At 48.2% G+C, this 18,484-nt stretch overlaps 9 protein-coding genes across 9 annotated transcripts; 4 read left to right on the forward strand and 5 right to left on the reverse strand.

The window, feature by feature from the left end:
* Window positions 1-273: 273 nt before the first annotated feature.
* On the forward strand, window positions 274-1,734 carry GGI43DRAFT_257287 (mitochondrial 54S ribosomal protein uL10m). Its single transcript, XM_083200920.1, has 2 exons — window positions 274-309; window positions 367-1,734. Exon 2 carries the CDS (start codon window positions 368-370, stop codon window positions 1,397-1,399), a length of 1,032 nt encoding a protein of 343 aa, XP_083064430.1. The 5' UTR covers window positions 274-309; window position 367; the 3' UTR covers window positions 1,400-1,734.
* Window positions 1,735-2,404: 670 nt separating this feature from the next.
* Window positions 2,405-3,067, reverse strand: GGI43DRAFT_257316 (uncharacterized protein). Its single transcript, XM_083200921.1, has 2 exons — window positions 2,736-3,067; window positions 2,405-2,677 (listed from the first exon to the last, which is right to left on the reverse strand). Exons 1-2 carry the CDS (start codon window positions 2,846-2,848, stop codon window positions 2,461-2,463), a joined length of 330 nt encoding a protein of 109 aa, XP_083064431.1. The 5' UTR covers window positions 2,849-3,067; the 3' UTR covers window positions 2,405-2,460.
* Window positions 3,068-5,041: 1,974 nt separating this feature from the next.
* On the forward strand, window positions 5,042-6,219 carry GGI43DRAFT_257351 (DUF4870 domain-containing protein). Its single transcript, XM_083200926.1, has 3 exons — window positions 5,042-5,582; window positions 5,654-5,815; window positions 5,905-6,219. The coding sequence occupies exons 1-3, from the start codon at window positions 5,149-5,151 to the stop codon at window positions 5,957-5,959; spliced, it is 651 nt and encodes a 216-aa protein (XP_083064432.1). The 5' UTR covers window positions 5,042-5,148; the 3' UTR covers window positions 5,960-6,219.
* A 116-nt stretch (window positions 6,220-6,335) lies between these two features.
* GGI43DRAFT_257346 (tRNA ligase) lies at window positions 6,336-9,394 on the reverse strand. Its single transcript, XM_083200925.1, has 2 exons — window positions 6,807-9,394; window positions 6,336-6,734 (listed from the first exon to the last, which is right to left on the reverse strand). The coding sequence occupies exons 1-2, from the start codon at window positions 8,949-8,951 to the stop codon at window positions 6,480-6,482; spliced, it is 2,400 nt and encodes a 799-aa protein (XP_083064433.1). The 5' UTR covers window positions 8,952-9,394; the 3' UTR covers window positions 6,336-6,479.
* A 27-nt stretch (window positions 9,395-9,421) lies between these two features.
* GGI43DRAFT_257331 (uncharacterized protein) lies at window positions 9,422-10,666 on the forward strand. Its single transcript, XM_083200923.1, has one exon. It carries the CDS (start codon window positions 9,838-9,840, stop codon window positions 10,477-10,479), a length of 642 nt encoding a protein of 213 aa, XP_083064434.1. The 5' UTR covers window positions 9,422-9,837; the 3' UTR covers window positions 10,480-10,666.
* On the reverse strand, window positions 10,485-11,943 carry GGI43DRAFT_257339 (ribonuclease P 40kDa subunit). Its single transcript, XM_083200924.1, has 5 exons — window positions 11,699-11,943; window positions 11,507-11,648; window positions 11,248-11,412; window positions 11,060-11,188; window positions 10,485-10,974 (listed from the first exon to the last, which is right to left on the reverse strand). Exons 1-5 carry the CDS (start codon window positions 11,837-11,839, stop codon window positions 10,490-10,492), a joined length of 1,062 nt encoding a protein of 353 aa, XP_083064435.1. The 5' UTR covers window positions 11,840-11,943; the 3' UTR covers window positions 10,485-10,489.
* A 119-nt stretch (window positions 11,944-12,062) lies between these two features.
* GGI43DRAFT_257435 (tRNA (guanine-N2-)-methyltransferase) lies at window positions 12,063-14,074 on the forward strand. The gene is made up of 5 exons (XM_083200929.1): window positions 12,063-12,141; window positions 12,196-12,494; window positions 12,591-13,438; window positions 13,520-13,725; window positions 13,798-14,074. Exons 2-5 carry the CDS (start codon window positions 12,378-12,380, stop codon window positions 13,971-13,973), a joined length of 1,347 nt encoding a protein of 448 aa, XP_083064436.1. The 5' UTR covers window positions 12,063-12,141; window positions 12,196-12,377; the 3' UTR covers window positions 13,974-14,074.
* Window positions 14,075-14,203: 129 nt separating this feature from the next.
* Window positions 14,204-15,889, reverse strand: GGI43DRAFT_257373 (glucose-induced degradation complex subunit VID24). The gene is made up of 4 exons (XM_083200928.1): window positions 15,214-15,889; window positions 15,008-15,158; window positions 14,580-14,937; window positions 14,204-14,501 (listed from the first exon to the last, which is right to left on the reverse strand). Exons 1-4 carry the CDS (start codon window positions 15,721-15,723, stop codon window positions 14,435-14,437), a joined length of 1,086 nt encoding a protein of 361 aa, XP_083064437.1. The 5' UTR covers window positions 15,724-15,889; the 3' UTR covers window positions 14,204-14,434.
* A 1,553-nt stretch (window positions 15,890-17,442) lies between these two features.
* Window positions 17,443-18,432, reverse strand: GGI43DRAFT_257369 (Mago nashi protein). The gene is made up of 5 exons (XM_083200927.1): window positions 18,304-18,432; window positions 18,202-18,239; window positions 18,017-18,112; window positions 17,786-17,937; window positions 17,443-17,722 (listed from the first exon to the last, which is right to left on the reverse strand). Exons 1-5 carry the CDS (start codon window positions 18,339-18,341, stop codon window positions 17,582-17,584), a joined length of 465 nt encoding a protein of 154 aa, XP_083064438.1. The 5' UTR covers window positions 18,342-18,432; the 3' UTR covers window positions 17,443-17,581.
* Between the last annotated feature and the right edge of the window lie 52 nt (window positions 18,433-18,484).

Consider the following 18,484-nt stretch of genomic DNA (forward strand, 5'->3'; position numbering starts at 1 on the left):
CGGCCAGCTTACAAGAGGCTGAAGCTGCAGGGCACCAAGTCCAAGCAGGTTGAGGTGTCGCGCGCAATCAGTCTGGGTGCCTGGTAGCTCAAAGCGCCAAAGTACTGAGAGGTAGCGCTGGATGCTGCTGGGCGCTAAACTGCACACAGAACTGCCCCTCTGTACCTGCAAATACAATTGATGACAATTTCAGTATCGGAACGGCGGGTAGTTGATCCGGCACCGCCGATGTTGGTGGGGCCACTTGAAAGTTCGCGAGAGATGCTTTCTCAAGATTCTAGTCTAAACAGCCAGCTTGGGTCAATTCATGTAAGTGTTTTGCGCCATACTTTCCGCCGAAATGATTATAAATACTAATCCGGCTAGAATGACAAGAATAATAAGCAGGGCGGCGAGGCCGTGCCTCCGACGGCTCAGCTCAGAGGCCACAAACCTTCGAGGAGCCTTCTCTCTCAGCGCATACGCCCACAACTTCTCGACATCAGATGCTCAACATGCAACTCCCGGCCTACGATCCGTCCCCGAAGGTGCCCAGCCGCCTATTGACATTGCTCCCGCAACAAAACCCCCCAGCGCGCGACCAATTGATACCCGAAAGAGTCAGCTGATCCGAACATATACTTCGCTGCTCCGTACCACGCCCCTCATCTTGTTCTTCCAGCACAGCAATCTAACAGCGGTGGAGTGGGCTGCCGTAAGAAGAGAATTGAAAAAGGCATTGGATGGTGTCCCGCCAGTCAATGTTTTGGCCGGTGCTGAGCCTGTGGATCTTTCTTCAAAAGTACAGCTCCAAGTGCTGAGAACGAACATGTTGAATGTGGCCCTGAAGCTTGTGGAATTCTACGACCCCGAGGCTGCAGCTGCCTCAAAGGCTACGCCGCGAACATCTAAAGGCCCGATTGTTCACGATCTGTCGAAAGCTGCTTATGAGCAAGTCAAGAGCGCCGAAATCTCACCCGAGTCTGCCTACGCTCAGATTGAGCCTCTCATGGTTGGACCCCTGGCCGGCCTTATCATTCCTGCAGTTTCTCCAGCGCACGTCGCTGCTGCTTTGAGCGTTCTCGCCCCGGTTCCTGGAAAATTCCCTGCCCCGACTCGGAGAAAGAACCCTGGATACTACGATCCCACTTTCCAAAACGGCTTGGCGAAACTAGTGTTAATAGGAGGACGTATTGAAGGCAAGGTCTTTGACCAGGCAGGCATTCACTGGGTCGGTGGTATTGAGGGTGGTCTTGACGGACTTCGCGCGCAGCTGGTGGCCATTCTCCAGGGCGCAGGCTTGGGCATCACATCCACACTGGAAGGCGGCAGCCGCAGCCTGTGGTTGGCTCTGGAGGGACGAAAGGAGCAGTTGGAAGAAGAATCAAAGAAGGATGCGCCTGCGGACGCATCTTCTTAGATGTTTGTATGATGGAAATGAGCGAGATATAAAAAGACAGCGGTTTGGATATAGGGCTGTAAAAAAGTTATTACACATGTACATTATTGGAGATGTATTCATAGAAATGCATAGTATGACAAGGAAAAACCATAAAAAACAAACTATTCCGAGATAAACATGTCGTGCTTAGAATCCTGAACAAATAAAGGTAATGAATATGTATATATACCCCGAATCTTCGTAGCTACGATTTAATATAATAAAGCAATTTTATAATTTGTTGACAAGTAGGAAACGCACGTCTGAACTGGCTCACACTCATACAAACACCCACGGAAACCCAACTTGTCATACCGTTATTAAGACCACTGAGTGAGAACACGCTACGGAACCATTGGCGCTGCCGGCCTGTTCTCACAGGAACAAGGCCGCGGCGCCAGCTAGGAGTCGTTTTATGTAAAGAACGTGTATTGTTTTTCCTATCTAGTAAAGAGAATCTCACTCTCTTTATATCCTATCAATCCAGGCAAGCCCGGGTTAACTATCTTCCTTCCACTCCTATCTTACCCGCAAGGTGCATTGTAAAGGTCATCCTGAATGTCACCATCTCTCTGCAAGGATGCCGCCCTGCGGTGGAATACTGGGAATGCTGTGTGGATCCAAAACCTTAACCCTGTCGCCTTCGAGTCGAAATCGTGAATGCTTTGCCAGGGAAAGCAACCAGCACTTCATTTCTACGACCCTATTAGCCGATTTCAAAAAGGTGTTCTACTGCCGAAGGGGTTTGGTCAAGGTATATTACACACCAAGCACTGCCAAAAGACGCCCTGGACACGCCCATCTTGAGAGACCGAATAGCAAGTATCCTGGCCCTGTTGTAGCCGATGATTTGCCGCTACCTACCCACCTCGTCGCATTGAAGTCGTTCGCGTTGACATGGAAGTCTTCAGAGCGATTTGATGAGTAGGTGAACGTTCCGGGCTTTATATCAGCGTCTGCATATAACAACAGTAAAGGGGGAAATATGTAAGTGAAACCTTTAAATATATGATAACCGCCTAGCTCGACATCCCGAGTTGCTACCTCACAACGCAGAAGCTCTCGCCTCCCATTCTTAGAAATTCACGAATAAACGAATCAGTTAGAACTGCTTCCTTAATTGTGGGTACGCTTATCGTTTCCGTATTATCTTGGTTGGGACTTTGGCTTGTGATCGATGCATATTCGTTACGTATTGATTCCTGAGATTCTGGGCGAAGAGCGAGAAAGAATGTAGTCCAAACAATGCCAGAAACTCTGAAGACTTGTGAGACCCATGTGAACTAAATACGGATGGTAGTGGCTGATTACATACGTGTTATGTATACTTGCAAAAATAGCCATTAATAACAATAGGATGATTCTCATTCTTGAAGTGGTTGAGATAGGCCCGTTTCTTTCTGAGTAGCGCTCAACAAGATAGGACATCAAAGTTTCCTAAAAGTTTAATAGCATGTGCAACAGAACAGCTGCCAGGAATAAAACCTACCTGGGTTTGTTGTACCGAAACTCTAACATTGCCGTTATGCTTGATCGCCACAATAGGGCCATTATCCTCCAGAGCTTTTGTTATCGATTCAACCGGTAAGTATGCTATTTCGTCATGCTGAAATCGTTATTAGCATGGTCAGTCACCATCTGGAGAAGCAGCGGCAGAGACCAACAGTGAGCGGCACAAAAGGTGGACTCGGGAGAAGAGATGCCTGGCAAACTCTTCTGCGTCGAGTATATCGCTGGCAGAGCCAAAAGCTATGTACTGAAACCCAACTCGAGTCTTTCTTCCTTCACCCGTGAGCTTGCTACTGTAGTTATTAATAGCATCTTCGTTGCTGTGTACCTTGTCATCCATAGCGACAGATCAGAAACCGAAGAAGCTGTCCTTGTCATGAGAGACAAGAATCGATCCTGCTCGACGCAGTGGAACAGAGCCTAACCCCCACAGGCTCAGTCGGCTTGTGATCAATCCACTTGGAAAATCTTCACCCAAACTATCAGCATTTATGTCTTGTTCTCACAAGTCTGAGATAGTTTCCATGATGAATTTAGTCGAGATATTAGTTGGGATAATCCTGAAATATCCGGTATAGTACCGAGACACCCCGAAATATCTTGGCCCAACAGTGGGATAGTCGTCAAATCTGTCAAACAAATAAACTGGCATATATTGAAGCCTTTCACAGCACGCAGAGTGCCTTTAATTATACCGCTCTTTGTTTAAGCAAGTAGATGACCATCAGGGATGAGCTAGTGAAATTTAGTTAACAAGGAGTTCAGAGGTCAAGCCCAAATCTCCAATGGGGTGGGCATCCTGTTCTGGACCGCCAAAATGGACTTTTTTTTTTTTGTCTTACATAGGTAAGTAAATACAGTTAGGATAAGCTTTTTTATTTTAGCCGGGTTATGGGGTGTCTATCTTAGTCGAAGCCATGTCCAAAAATGGTTGATCCATGGAGATCGAATAATCGACACGCCTTTTCATTGGTTGTTGCTCTTATTACTCGTTGTGTGGTGTGATTTAGCAGTAAGACATCGCGGCCAAACTGTGAGGTCCAGGCCCGAGAGTGCCTAATTGTTGCGGCGACTTAGTAGTATAGCAAGTACGTACAAGGTTAAATAGCTATGCTCTCATTGACGGAGGCAGAGGACCAATCTGCATCTATATTCTTAGGCAGAGATAAATATAGTCCTTTAATAATACCTAGCAGCTATTTAGTAACAAAGATGCACCTAGCCCCACTTGATCCTCTATTACTCTTCTTGCAGCAGCCCGACCGTGACAACTGCTCTTAAGATCCTAACCTATCTCTCTGCTAATATAAAGCCGACATAGGTTTATCACTTGGGAACTGTTATACTCTGCCTTGGTACTAGACCTAGTATAGACTCGAATGCCACATTAAACCTCCTGGCTAATAAAAATACTACCCAGGGAGTTAAATTTTTATTTACAGGGACTAATAGCTGGTGATTATAAAATAATATTTGTTCATTAGCTTTTTTAAACTAATTTAAACAAATATAGTTCAATAATCTCTGTCTAAATTGATAATTGGCTAGTTGTTGACTGCCAACTGCTATTGATGCCTTGTATAGCTTATATATTTTATACAATTGGTAGGCTGGTCAGCTCCAAAAGAAGCAGCTGGATAACATCAGCTCGCCCCAATCGACTCTGTGTGGGTACGGTATCAGCTGAGGTACGTCACCACAGCCGCCAGCGGGCACGGACCCTTCCGCCCTCCATGCTAAACATCCAGCGAGAGCCCACTTTCAGCGCTTTAAGCCCTGGCAAACCACTAAACCCTCCCTCTGGGGCCGCCCGTTTAGGTAGCAGCTCAAGGCCCTGCAGCGCCTCCAATCGCGGCAGCTCATGTGATGTCGGCGCAATCAACCTCCACCTTGTGTTTAAGCTGCATGCGTACTCAACTGCTAGCTACCTTTCTTACGCATTGCCCTCGCAAACACCTCATTCGAACTATTTTTTCTCATAGCCGCATGTTTTGTACGCAGTGATCTTTAGCTGTTATTCGTCCTATCCAGCGCTCATTCGCCTCAGATCGATCTGTTTAGCCAGCAGCTAGCCTCGTCTCGTGCTCCTCCCTCCGCTACAAGGGTAGCTATACTAAGCTATCGAATCTCCAACCTCCAACCTCCTCCAATCTCCAATTCCGAAAAAACCACACAACCAACCTTCAAACCATTAAACCACCAAAAACAACATCACAGCCATGGACTTTGCGCCTTACCAATCCTCCCCTCCTGAGCACACCCGCTCGCCAATGTCCTCCCCGCGCGCCTCAGCCGACATCTCGCGCCGACCCTTCTCCCCCTCCGCAATCGCCTCCGTCGCGCGCAGCCCGCCTCCCCTGCAGCACCCACAGCCGCAGCGAGCCTGGAGCGGCGATCTCGACGGCGCGGCCAGCAGACACGGCGCATTGGGCAATAATGGCGGCGGCGGCGGCCTGTGGGGGTTTGGCAGCGGCAACAGCAGCACCAACAATACGCCTCTGGCCATGCCCGGCGCATTTCCCGCCGAGATTAGCGAATTCGACACGAGTCTGGGGATAAGGTTGGATTATGAGGCATCTTTGGCGTATCTGGCAATTCCACCGATTGGGGCGGTGATACTGTTGATCTTGGAGAGGAATAGCGACTATGTCAGGTACGAGACTCTCATCCTAAACACAACATGCATTATTGAAGATAGGAAAAGACTAATAAAACCATGTATAGATTCCACGCTTGGCAATCCGCTCTCCTATTTACAGCTATCATGGTCTTCCACCTCCTCTTGTCCTGGTCCACGTTCCTCAGCTGGATATTCTTCCTTGGCGATTTGGCCCTGATGGGTTATCTCGCTTTTAGAGCATATCAAGACGCAGAGATACTCGAAAGGTACAAAATATACACACCTAAGAAGCTCCTCGAGACCACAAAAGATAATACAAGTTCACGGCTAACTAATATCTCAATACGACATATAGGTTCGAAGTTCCCTTTTTCGGAAGTATAGCTAGCAGATGCCTAGATGACGAGTAGACGAAGCTACGCCCGTTTCATTTTGTTTTTTTGGTCTGGTTTTTTATTTGGGGCGGTTCGGTTCGGCTTTGGCTTCTCATTGTTTGCTATTTGGTGGCACCAACTTATGTTACGAGCAATATCCTGTCTCTACTTATACCCTCTCTTACGCTCCAATGATCTCTACATGTGGGCGATCCAATTAGGTTGCTCAACCATCATGCGTCTTTCACCTCCTTCCTCGCATCTTTGAATATACACCTCACAATGTTTGGAGATGATTGAGATGATTCACCTGTCTGCATCCAGCCAGAGTCAAAAGTATTTTGTTTCTTTCACATAGGTATTAGACATGTATATTGGCACCCCAGGCGACACTACTCGCCCAGCTGAGCGGGTATATCATATAAAGCATATCCTTGCCATTGCGGCATGTCTTATCTCTTTTACATGTTTGTTTCTTTTTTTAAAACCATTTTCCGTATTCCGCCTGAACTTGTAACTTTTGCTCGCTCGCCTCGAGGCATCGCACTAACCCCCTTTACCTGGACAAAACACCCTTCACTATTCCTTTAATCATTGGCTTGTCATCAAATACCACTTCCCGAATCCTATTTTCCTCTCCACCAGTGCCCTCTTCCAGCCACTTGGCCAACAAATCGTTGCTCTCCTTTGGCTTCACCGCATCATCCCGCGTTCCCACCGTGATATGCGCAACGCGGTTTACACACTCCCATTTGCCCTCCTCGTCGACAATGCGGACAACAATGGCCATGATGCGATCATCAAAAACAACCTGTAAGAAGAAGAAAAACAAGTCAGTTACTTTAATCTCTTATTTCAAAACGTTTAATGGAGCATCACTTACTCGCTCGAGCATCAAGTCGCAGTCAGCAAGCCTGGCATCGCCTCCGCCTGCGGCCTCATGAAGCTCTGTATATCGCTGCCATAACTCTGGGTACTGGTCCTTTGTGGCTTTGTGCATCAACGTGACATGGAACTTGCGCTGTACTCTTCTCGTGTTCTTGAGCTGCAAGTAAAACTTGGACTCCTTCGGGCCAACTCCCTTGAATGACTTGTCGAGGAGTTTGTTGATAGAGTCAGCAAATACATCTATGGACATGTACTCCAATCCCTTCTTCTTCGGTGCCTTCTGCTGCTGCGGTTGCTGCTGCTGTCCAGTCTTGGCATCCTTTCTTCCGGTTCTGTCGGGGATAGTATGTCTGAAGTCAGGTCTGTATCCTAGCGCAAAGTCCATAGCCTCATCGAGTCTCTCGGGGCTTGGCATTTCTGTAACCACATTGGGCAGGGATAGATTCAACTCTTTGACCAATGTCTCGAGATTCTGTCTGCTGTCAACCGCAGGATCCAGATCAATGACCAGATCGAATCCAGCATCTGGCGCAGAGTTGAGGTTGCATTCCTCGAATCGCCTAATGAAACCTTCCATTACCTCGAGGAACTTATCCTGGTTTGATGCTGCCTGGATTGTCTGGTGATTGTCTCCTCGCTCAATGACGCGATCCTGGGTCACCCGCCGGATATCATCAATTGACTCTTCGTCATGTCGGAAGTTTAGGCAGACAATTCGAGTTTCTGGGCTCTGCGTCTTGATATCGCCGATAAGCTGCTTTCTCTCGTGCTTCTGCGCGTTGTTGCGATCTGCGTAAACAACAGGGTGTTCCTTCAACTGGTCCATAACTGCCTTGACAAATCTTGGTGGTCGACCTTTGCCTGAGATGTTATCGTTCTGGATGTGGCCCCAGCCAAAGAGATATGTCAATGCCAGAGCCAAAGTAGTTTTTCCGCAGCCAAGGGTTGCAATAGGTGACAAGACGACGTTTTTCGTAACTTCTGTCATAATCACACGATCAAAACCTTCAAGGTTGGCGGCGTCTGATCCCTTGATGTTTTTATATGCCAAGAAATCGTCCCGAAGCTTGATGATTCCGTGATTCTGATTGTATTCCTTGGAAAGTTTTGGGTTTGCTACAAGCTGTCTCCGCGCAAAAAGCAGATACTCCTCTGTGATCTTGACATGCTTCTTGAACTTGGCCTGTCTGCCCGCAATAATGGCTTTTGTGCATTCTCGCCACTGCCGGTACATCAGGTAAGGCTCCTCAAACTTGTACTTGAAAAACCAGTCTTGGTAAGGCAGCTCGGCAGGGTTATGTGACATTTTGCATCGAATGACGAAACCCTCAACATCGCGGCCATCATAAGCTCCCGTTTTGGCGACATCCTCCAGGAATGTCTTTACTTCGTTTATATCTTCCATTACCAGCAGGTCTGTCTTGATGAAGCCCCACTGGCTTGCAAATTCCTGAACCAGATTACTTGGGTAAGTGGCGAATTCGGGGAGGTTGAGGTTGATACCGTGAAGATACAGCCCGGCCTTTTCATTCTCGTAGGCCAGAATGTGTTCTTCAAATGAGTCGTCGCAAAGCTCTGCTACGGCAGTAATATTCCGGGAGCGCAGTTCCCTTGCAAGATCCTCCTTGGTCTTGCCAACGGCGGCCAGCTGCTGCTCTATCCGAATCTCTCCGGCACGAGCGTGGCTGAGCTCAACATCGCTGCGATCACCGGTAGAGTGTTTGCTGCAAACAAGAAGAGTATCATCCTCAAGGCCAGCCACGAAGATGATACAGCCGTTTTCCTTTAGAGTGAGCTCATAAGGCCCCTGGGTGTTTTTCAGAATCACGTCCCACTTGGTCTCGTTGACCTCATTCACATTGAAGAACTTGTCGTAACCTCTGACTGCGATTTCCGGTGCGTTTCTGCTGGTTTTGGTGGTGAATAGGCCGCGAGCATATGTAGGAAGACCCTTGCGCTTATAGTCCCAATCCTGCATCTTCCATGAGTCCACCTCGATGCGATCTCGAGAAGGCTTGACTGAAAACGTGGTCTTTTTGCAAGAAAATCCTGCACGTCGTTTATCTTTTCGGGCCGCATCCAGAGCTGTGATCATCTGGGAGACGGCCGACACATCTTGAGGTGTATATGGGGCTGCCATTGTTGCCCTTTGAGCTTTTTCCGCGTTGATCAACTTTGCCGCCGTAGTTGCGTTTTGATAACTGGGAGAAAAGAAGCCGTATAGTCAATGCCGAAGTCTGGATGTCAAGGCCATACACCGACTTCCCAGCTATGCTTGAATAGATGATGCTTGAATGGTCTGTATAGAATCCAGGCTTCCAGTCGCCGCTATGCTGCCGTATTTAATATCGAGAACCTCGTCTCCTTTGTTATCCCCTGTAGTTGGTTCCCTCTGTGAAGAGCACAGGGATGCACTATTGAGGCTGCTAGCGGTGCCCAACACTGCCCTCTTTTTACTCAGCCCTGGAAGGTTTGGTGAGTCAGACGCATAATAACCAGATTCAGAATTACTCCTCACCGAAGGCTTAGGTCATGCACAGACCAGCCACAGGGAAGAAGCGCCCAGGATCGAGATTGACCTGAACTATGTTCTACGAGCCTTATAAGTCAGGCTCGATGGTGGTATGAGCGAGTTGATGGGCTCAAATTTGATGTCTTGAAGTATTTTGCTTTATTTTGCTTCCTCTAGCTCTAAGCTGGTGGGTCAACAAGCACTCCCGCTGTACAGACGCTGCTTAATGAGCTTTAGGCAGCACGTCCAGTAGAAATCCGCCACTACAGCGATCCCTAGCCCTGGCCTGCGGCTGATCATAGGGATGTCACCAATCTGCCTTACATAGAGAGTGGGGGGAGGGGTCAAGTGGCAGCGCTCAGGTTTTTTTTTCTCCCGGAAACTTCACATCTACCCCTCTATAGCCGCTAGCATAACTCAACGGCCTCTTTTCTCCAAGCTTTATCCTAATAACGATAACGAGGAACGAGCATCCATTAATCACCGGTTGTATAACCTCGAAAGAATAATCGCCATGGCGTCTTCAAACCCCTTCCTCCTGGCAGCCGACAACAGCCCCGCACTGCTGCCTCTCCTTCGAGAAAAGCCTGCGCTGGCATCCGCCCAGGACGAACATGGCTACTCCCTGGTCCATGCTGCGGCCAGCTACAACCACCTTGACTTGCTCCAAGCCCTGATCCAGGAATTCAAGGTCGATGTCAATCTCAAAGACGAAGACAACGAAACCGCTTTATTTGTCGTCGAGACCCCCGAAGCTGCCAAAGCCCTGGTCGAGCTAGGCGTGGATGTCATGCACAGAGGCTTGGAAGGATTTACAGCGAGAGAAAAGATTGAGGGAGAAGCCGAGTTCCCAGAAGTTGCAGCCTATCTGGCTACTATTGAATCTGAAAAGGCTGGAGAAGAGCTCGAGGCTGCTGCTGCGGAGATTGCGAGGAACGCCCCCGAAGGCATGAAGGTCACTGTTGGAACCATGGACGAGACCCAGGATATTCCCGCCGAGTTTGACCCAGAGTTCCGTCGCCGAATCGAAGAATTAGCGCAGCGAGAAGACTTTAACACTGCAGAGGGCCAAGCGGATCTGCGTAAGCTGGTGGAGGAGGCCCTCCTTGACCAAGGGTTGTCGGAGGAGCGTAACGTGCGGTCTAAGCAAGCCTAAGTGTTCTGTTTCAATCTAGACTCTTAATCTCCCACATGAGGAATTCCCCTGAGCTCTCGGGTGGACGAAGAAAGGTCAACTCGCTGCATCCGCCAAGGATATTGCGGGAGAAAGTCGTAGCGCTAAGCGCAAACCAAGACTGTGAAGGGCAGCTGGTGACGATGTCGACAAATAGACCCCGTAACCAGCTCGAGGATAGAATCCCTTGCCAACTCAGCTTGCAGACTTGCGTTTGGGCTTTGGCACTGTCGATTTCTGGCGGGCTATATCGAGAGAGATAGGGATCGATGCTGTCCCCGGCTACTATGCGAGGGCTTTCCAGGCGAACAAGCGACAGCCACTCATACATTTCCGTTGCAGAATATTCCAGAGACTCACGGTCTCCTTGAGCCAGGATTGTGGAAGGCATCCGGAGAGATATTTGGTTGACTCCGGTGTCTGTAGCTAGCCTTGGTGAGGGTGTCACCTTCGTTGCATTGAGACTCTCCAATAAACCTGGATTCAGATCTATAGAAATTAGTATGCATAAATATTTCATAGAATGACACCGGTGGCAATGATGTAAAACATGGTAACATACCAGACGTAGAAGCGTTGCAGACAAGCCATTTCATGGACTGGTTCAATACATTTTTGCATGCATATACCAATCTATCGAACCGCTTTCTTCCATGTAGCATTGATTCTTCTCTCAGGTTATATGATACTTCTGTGTAATTGATTAACATCCCACGTTAGGTCTCAGCATAGGGACAGTTCAGAACATACTCCACCTGGGCTTGGATCCTCGATCACCTTTGATACCGTATGGTTTTCCTTCGAGTCCAGCGCGTTCATATGTCTCTCTATCAAGGTAGAGATCGAGAATTCCTTCTCGAAGAGTAAATAGTTGCCCCATGGCTGTTTTGCCTTCTGAAAGCATCAAGACATTTCCTACTTGGCATTAGCTTTGAGGACAGCGACAGAGAGAAATTGGCGCTTGGAAAATTCCGAAACCCCAGAATAAGGAAGAATAAGATTTACGCACCCAGCTTGATATACTGCGTAAGAAATTCCGTTTCCAGTACTTGGCCAAGCGTCATGACTACTCTGTAATAAGAGGGCGATTCGCGCTCAGCCATCTTTTGAACAACGATGTCATGTATATCCTGAGGAATAATCAAATCGACCTATATTAATTAGCATTATATAAAGCAATTCAAAACTTCGGGCTGTCAACCTTGTGAATAAAATCGAGCTCAGAGATGGCCGTCCAAGTCTTGCCTTTACTCGGTACCTGCTTTGGGTCAACGTGGCACATTGTCCCGTACGTGACGAAGCATTTTGGCGACTGATATATTGAGGGAACTTGACATAACATGATTTAATTGGCAGTGTAGATGAGTTATAGTGAGCAGCTTGAGAAGGAGACGATGCTCTATATTAAATGTCTGTTTTTGTAGCTGGAGCTTTAGTTGGTCGAGCCGATTTTTAGAGGGAGAAGCTAAAAGTGAAATGAATGGGTACAAGGTACTTGTAGCCTTAAAGCCACTCCCGCAGCACGCCTGATAAGACTCATAATTTTTTTCATCTTTTTTTGGCGGGGCTTAAAATACAAGACAATTTTTGTATAAACGAAAGAGACGAAATCTCATCGCTCTGACTTTCCTTAAGAAGCATACGGTAACTGCACTTACCTTGAATCAAAAGTGAATAATTACTGATTTTCTCTTTTAGAATTTATGACTTTCACTTTGTAGAGTATAGAAGGAAGGAATAAAAGACCGCCCGGAAAACTGCCCATTTTAGAACTTCACACATACATACCCTATCTCATTTGAAGATACCCTGAAATTTACCACACGCATCTGCGCGCACATACAAGGTCAAAGGCAAACGATATACCGATACTAGACGTCATGATGGATTTTGTCATCAAATTTGCTTCCGAGCATGAGTCCTTCAGACTCCCCGAAATTGAGGCCCTTGCCGACCTTGAGGGCGTCGATCTCAAAGTTAAAGAATACAGCAACGAGGTAAGGAAAACAGGCCCAATCATTGCATTCACTCATCCTCTTCTATATTCACTCATCCTCTTCTATATGAAACATTCGCTCACTGACATGCCACAGTCTCCATTTTGCGTTGTCCAGCTCCCATCAGTAGAAGATGCAAAGAAGCTGCTCCGACGCTCAGTCATGGCTCACTCAATACACGAACTCTGGGGAACAGGCGCAACCTTTGAGGCTCTCCACGAAGCCATCAAGTCTCAAACATCTCATCTCTGGCCTCAATACAAGGAGACGTCATTCAAATTCGTCATAGACTCCTATCAAGGCGCACACTCCAACGAAGAGCGCCTCCGCCTCATCGACACCTTCAGCTACCTCCCCTTTGATGGCCCCATCCGCATGTCCAAGCCAGACAACACATTCACCGTCTTCGAGCTCTGGCCCTTCAACAGCGTGCCCCTAAAGATTGAGCACCCGGACAGCATCCGCCTAGGCCGCTTCGTCGCAAACTCTGCCCGCGACATCATCCACAAGTACGACCTCAAGAAGCGCAAGTACATCTCCACTACCAGCATGGATGCCGAACTCTCCCTCGTCACCGCAAACATTGCCCACGCGGCGCCGGGAAAGCTCTTCTACGATCCCTTTGTTGGCACGGGTTCGTTCCCTGTTGCTTGCGCGCACTTTGGGGCCATTGGCTGGGGCAGCGACATTGATGGTCGAAGCATGCGAGGTGAAGGCAACAAGAAGAAGAGTCTGCCAGGCAACTTCGCTCAGTACGGGCTGAAGCCACAGCTCGGAGGATTCTTTTCTGCGGACTTGACGAATACACCTATCAGACGACGAAGAATCTGGGACGGAGTCGTATGCGATCCTCCTTACGGAGTTAGAGAAGGGTTGAAAGTCCTCGGACTCAAGAACCCTGAAAATGCGACGTGGCTTATCGAGCTGGGCGTAAACGAATGGCAGTAAGTATTTTGCTTGCTTGGACTTTTATATGCCTTCTTGGTGGCAGAGCTATGGAATGATGACTGACACTGCACCTCCAGATCACCAGACTACGTCCCTCCAAAGAAGCCATATAGCTTCCTCACCATGCTTGACGATATCCTCGCCTTTGCATCAGACACTCTAGTAGACAACGGCAGGCTCTCATTCTGGATGCCCACAGCAAACGACGAAGAGCAAGAAATCCCCGTCCCAGCGCATCCTTGCCTTGAAGTAGTCGTAGTATGCGTTCAAGTTTTTAACAAATGTACGTATTTCACATCCAAAATACTTTGTACTTTCCCCCGCATGATGACTTAAATGGCTAACTCTTGTTCAGGGTCAAGAAGACTGATAACCTACCGACGCTTGCCAGACTCCCAAGTCTCAAAGTCTGACCTTGAAGCACATGAAACGCAGAGGGCCGAAGCAGCAGCCGCAAACACAGGCACAACAGCAGACGACCTCAACCCGTTTCGGCGAGGCTACTTTAGAAAATTTGAGGCTGAATCATAAGACACGCCCTCTTTCAAATTATATGCTGCTACCGCTCACTCAAAGATAAATCGCATCGCGTGCCTACCTATTCCTCCTAAATAACAAATGCTTCAAACAGTCATTCCATAGAAATCTCGAGGTACTGCCACACCAGCATGTTCCATCTATTCATATTCATCGCGTTCATAGCTAACACACATCCCCGTGCTAGCCAAATATTCAGTTCAAATCCTTGCAGTGCATCCCGACATAACCTATACTAAAAAGCCAGGCTCCTTGCACGCATGCTATGTATATATCCCGTAAACACCTTCCATATTGATCCTCTTGGGAGAAACAAAAAGAGAGAGGAAAATTGAGAGTAAAACAAAGTACAAAAGAAAAAAAGAAAGAAGAGGAAAGAAAATTTCCGTAATGATATAGATCCCATATATCGTTTCCATTATTAGTCGACACATAAAAATCATCCCTCAGGTTGTTTACCGAAACTCTTGGGCACTGAAGCATCCCCGGTCAGGGACATGCTTCAACTCCAGCTGTTGGAACCTGGGTACAAGCAATTAGTCTCCACGTGTTTGAAGTGGATTGAGTGGGGGGTGGACGATGTGGACGGTGATGGCTTACTTTTCGCTCTTGGAGTGAAAGTAGATTCCACTTATTTCTCCCTTGACTTGGTTGAAACAGATGTAGTAGAAGCCTTCAAAAGAAGCTCCAATTATTGTTCGAACTCGATGGTCTGGAACTAAGAAATGCTCCTTCCATCGCATAAAAATGTGGTCTCTTTGTGCCAGGTCAGTAATGGTGATGGGACCCTTGCGGGCTATCTTCTGGTACGGCCGGAAAGCGCTAAACTTGGACCAGTGGCTAATGTCCACTTTGTAGTTTGCGCCCCAGTCATCGTGCTTGGTAAAGAAATTGTACTTTGTGCCGATGATTTCTCCCTCGAAATAGGTGGTGAGTGTAGGGTGGTCCTCGGTCAGTCCTATCAGCACGGACAAGGCTGGTTAGCTATGACGCAACTTGAGAATTCTGCCGAATTGGGGGCGACAAACCTTGGATGCGCAGGTAACCGCAGAGGAAGGATTCGCGCAGGTCAACATGCTTGATCTCGACCTGGACGTCGTAGACCTGTCTTTCGGATTGCTGTGTGCCGCGGAACTTGCTTCCAGGTCGGAGGAATGATGACGCAGAGATGGGAATTTTCTGCATACAGTGTGAGCAAGCCGAGTACACTCTACAAAAGCGGCTGCATTCTTACCCTTATATATGTGCAGTCCGATGGCATGGGCGTAGCGTCGTAGTCATCTTCCTGCTCGAGCCATTCCAATGAGTCGGGCTCACTTTGGTAGGAGTCTGACTTGTCGACCTGCAGAGTTCCCGACAAGGTGGACGACTCTCGACTTAGGCGACCGCCTGGGTCGACTCCCTGGTGCTTGAGGTCATCACTCGACATGGGAGATGTCGCAACCGTCCCGCTAGAGAGCGGTCGGAGAGACGCTGAAGTATCCATGGGCGAAGCTCCAGCCGATGCTTGGACGTCTATTAATACCGACTCTTCGGTTGCAAGATCGTCGTGAGAATGGGCTGTAGGAGAGGCAATGCTTGTCGACGAGCTCTGGTTGACTTCTGTGTCTGACGTCGGTCGCGTGGCGTCTTGTGTCTGACGACCAGATCGTGAGGGATGTTGTTGATCTTCAGGACATGTCGAGAAGCTGTAGGGGGGCGGAGAGGATTGATCAGGAGGCGGATTGGAGGATGGAGTCGGCATTATTGCAGCTTTGCTCGATAGTAAGACTGAGTCTGGTTGTGGTAGGCAAGGCTGATGGAGAGAAGCGAAGAAGGGCAAGTGCGCAGTAGATAGGAAACAAGATCAGAAGAAATGAAGAGAAAAATTAATAAATCTCAATGCCTTTGTCCCTTGTTTTTTTTTTCTGCGGTGAGAGGTTGATGGTAGGGGTGTTTGAGCCGCGGTGACGAGTTTAGAAAGAGGGTGACTTCTGGCCGAGAGCGGATCGAGTTGCGATAGAGTTGAAGGACTTGGCGGTGATGGTGACAGGTCCGAGAGCGGTAAGGCGGCCCGCGAAGCTGGGGAAGAGACTCTTCAGGGATGAGATACAGCGCGCATCTCGCAATGGCACGTGCGGGAGTTGATGAACAAAGAAGAGTGGTGATGGCAAAGAATGCGAAAAGCCACACGGCCAAGAGGATGAAGATGGCGTTTCCTCGGGAGGCGAAGTTTGGGCCTGTTTCCCTGTATTCCAACGACAGGACCACTCACTAATAGTAATAGGCGCGCCCACTTTATAGATAGTGCTGCCAGGTGGACTAGACGCAGGTAGCAGTACCACGGCCCAATGACACCAGCACCAAGCAATTGCATGTATGGATGAGGGGCACCGGGCGTAAAGTAGGCTGAACCACTGAAAAGAGAAAATTGTCGCTTTGTGTTAAATTTGGATTTAGCTGTGGAAATGCTAAAGCGTGCATCTGGGCGACTTCAAGACCCTGGGGATGATCCCATGTCTCGCGATGGACAAGTACTCAGTACCTTTGACAGAGGTGAGATGGAGATTTGCGGAGACGGCAGATGCTAGCGGGACGACTTGACCGGGAGGATGGATGTGCGAGGCTGCTGATGAAAGATTAGGTGGTTTGCAACTACATACAGTGCTGCCACGTTTCGCAGTACGAAATAGTATCTGCTAGTAGTATTACTCGGTGCTCTATACATACAGTTGATTATACAGTCTGTTAGCCAGGAACTTGCTCCAAAGATAATAGTATTCTTATATACAGTAGCAGACGTTGCGAATATGCTCTCCTACTGACGCATACAGATGATTAGCGCGTGGGCTCTTATTTCCAAAAACGAGACAAATCGAAACTTAAATGTCTCTATCTCTTGCAAATCCCCCTGGACTGCAGCGGGCCCTTTGACTCTCGTTTACGTGGTGATGCATAATGCCTACATACTGCTTAGTAGCACTGCTAGTAGCCACCGCCGTGTGGATCGTGGCGGGATAAGATGCAGCCCAAGTCCCACTCGACGTTGAACACGCATATTTGTATCAGATCATGACTGCATGGCTTGATCAAGATAAAGTAGCGGGCTGATTGATTAAAATGTCTCATGATCTAGTGTATGAAAATGAACAAAACGTGCTGTCCTCGTGTGGCGGAACATCAGCATGGATTTGAATGTTCTATCACATGCACATCGCACTCTATATATACTACTGCTTACCGATTTTACGGAGCCGAGTCTGGATCCGGCAAGAAAAAAAAAAGACAGCCCCTGAGACATAATGGCCTTTAGTCGCACATGTAAGGTTAAAGTCCCAAAGGACATGATCAAATGTCCATTTTAGCTGTATTCTATGTAATCATGTTAATGCACAACATTACCATCATCTCTCGTCCCAAGGCTATACCAAACCGCTGCTAAAGATCAAGTGAGCTGATTTTTGTATTTGAATTTCCCCATACGCCAGCCTGGGCCTGGATTAATTCTACCACCACCGCACTACTGTCATAGAAGCCACAGCCGTGCAAGTTTCCGCTGCCTCTGCGAGGTCGAATTGGTATCATAACTTCTGCTTGTTTCTCCACCGTTCCCCAACGTCAACTCAGATTGGCTTGACCTTGAAATGGAGCGCTATCAGACTGAAGACGAGCGCCTTCAAGTCTTGCACCAGGTAGTAAAAGACTCTGAGGCCTTCGGGGTCTGCTGATTCGGTGACGTCGACTAATGATCCAATCTTGGCCGTCTATTGAAGAGTTAGTCTTATACTGCGGGCGCTTACAATTAAACATTAGAAGCAAAGACGAACCTCGAATGAAATGTGGTCGCCTCCCAGCCGGATTTCCAGCTCCTGTCGGCCGTCCTTATTCTTTTGTGGCCATTTTGAGTCGTCTTCTTTGATAATTTCGCTTTGCTTCACGATCCGCTTGATCTCTTCGATAACCGCAGAGCTCACGCACACTATTCCCCTTGTATTAGCATTTTATATCTTGACTGTTGGCGCCATATAGAACGCGACTATTGCATAATGTGTCCATACTTTCTTTCCGAATCAGGCTGTCGTTTCTGTAGTTTGAGTTGTTTGCATATCTGGCAACCGCGCTGCGTCCATCTCCAACGACACGAAAATCGAATTCTATATTCCCGTGTAAGTATTATGGTTTGCGAATCGAGGATTGCAGCCTGGCGTCAAAGGGAGGAAGGCTGCTGGCGTCGAGATCGTACCTAAAAACTCATGACCAAACCGGCCCATATGCCCGGAGCTGAGCAGAAAATTAGTGGCTGATACACCCAAAAGCCAGATGTTCCCAATAGGTGGTCCCTTACTAGTAACGGATATAGAATTGGTCGTTTGGCGCCGTCATGATTGCTGCTGCTGTCTCGTCAAGTTGTTCCTAGGCTTAATCTGTCGCAAGGCTGCGAGCGAGCTCCAGCGTCACTGGATGGTGGGGCACGGCAGAAATAAATGCGGTGAGGCGATAGCGCGTCCCTACAGTGGCTGTAGTGG

This window comes from Trichoderma evansii, assembly GCF_050947405.1.
Source record: "Trichoderma evansii strain SZMC 28006 chromosome Unknown GGI43scaffold_3, whole genome shotgun sequence".
Taxonomy (NCBI): Eukaryota; Fungi; Ascomycota; class Sordariomycetes; order Hypocreales; family Hypocreaceae; genus Trichoderma; species Trichoderma evansii.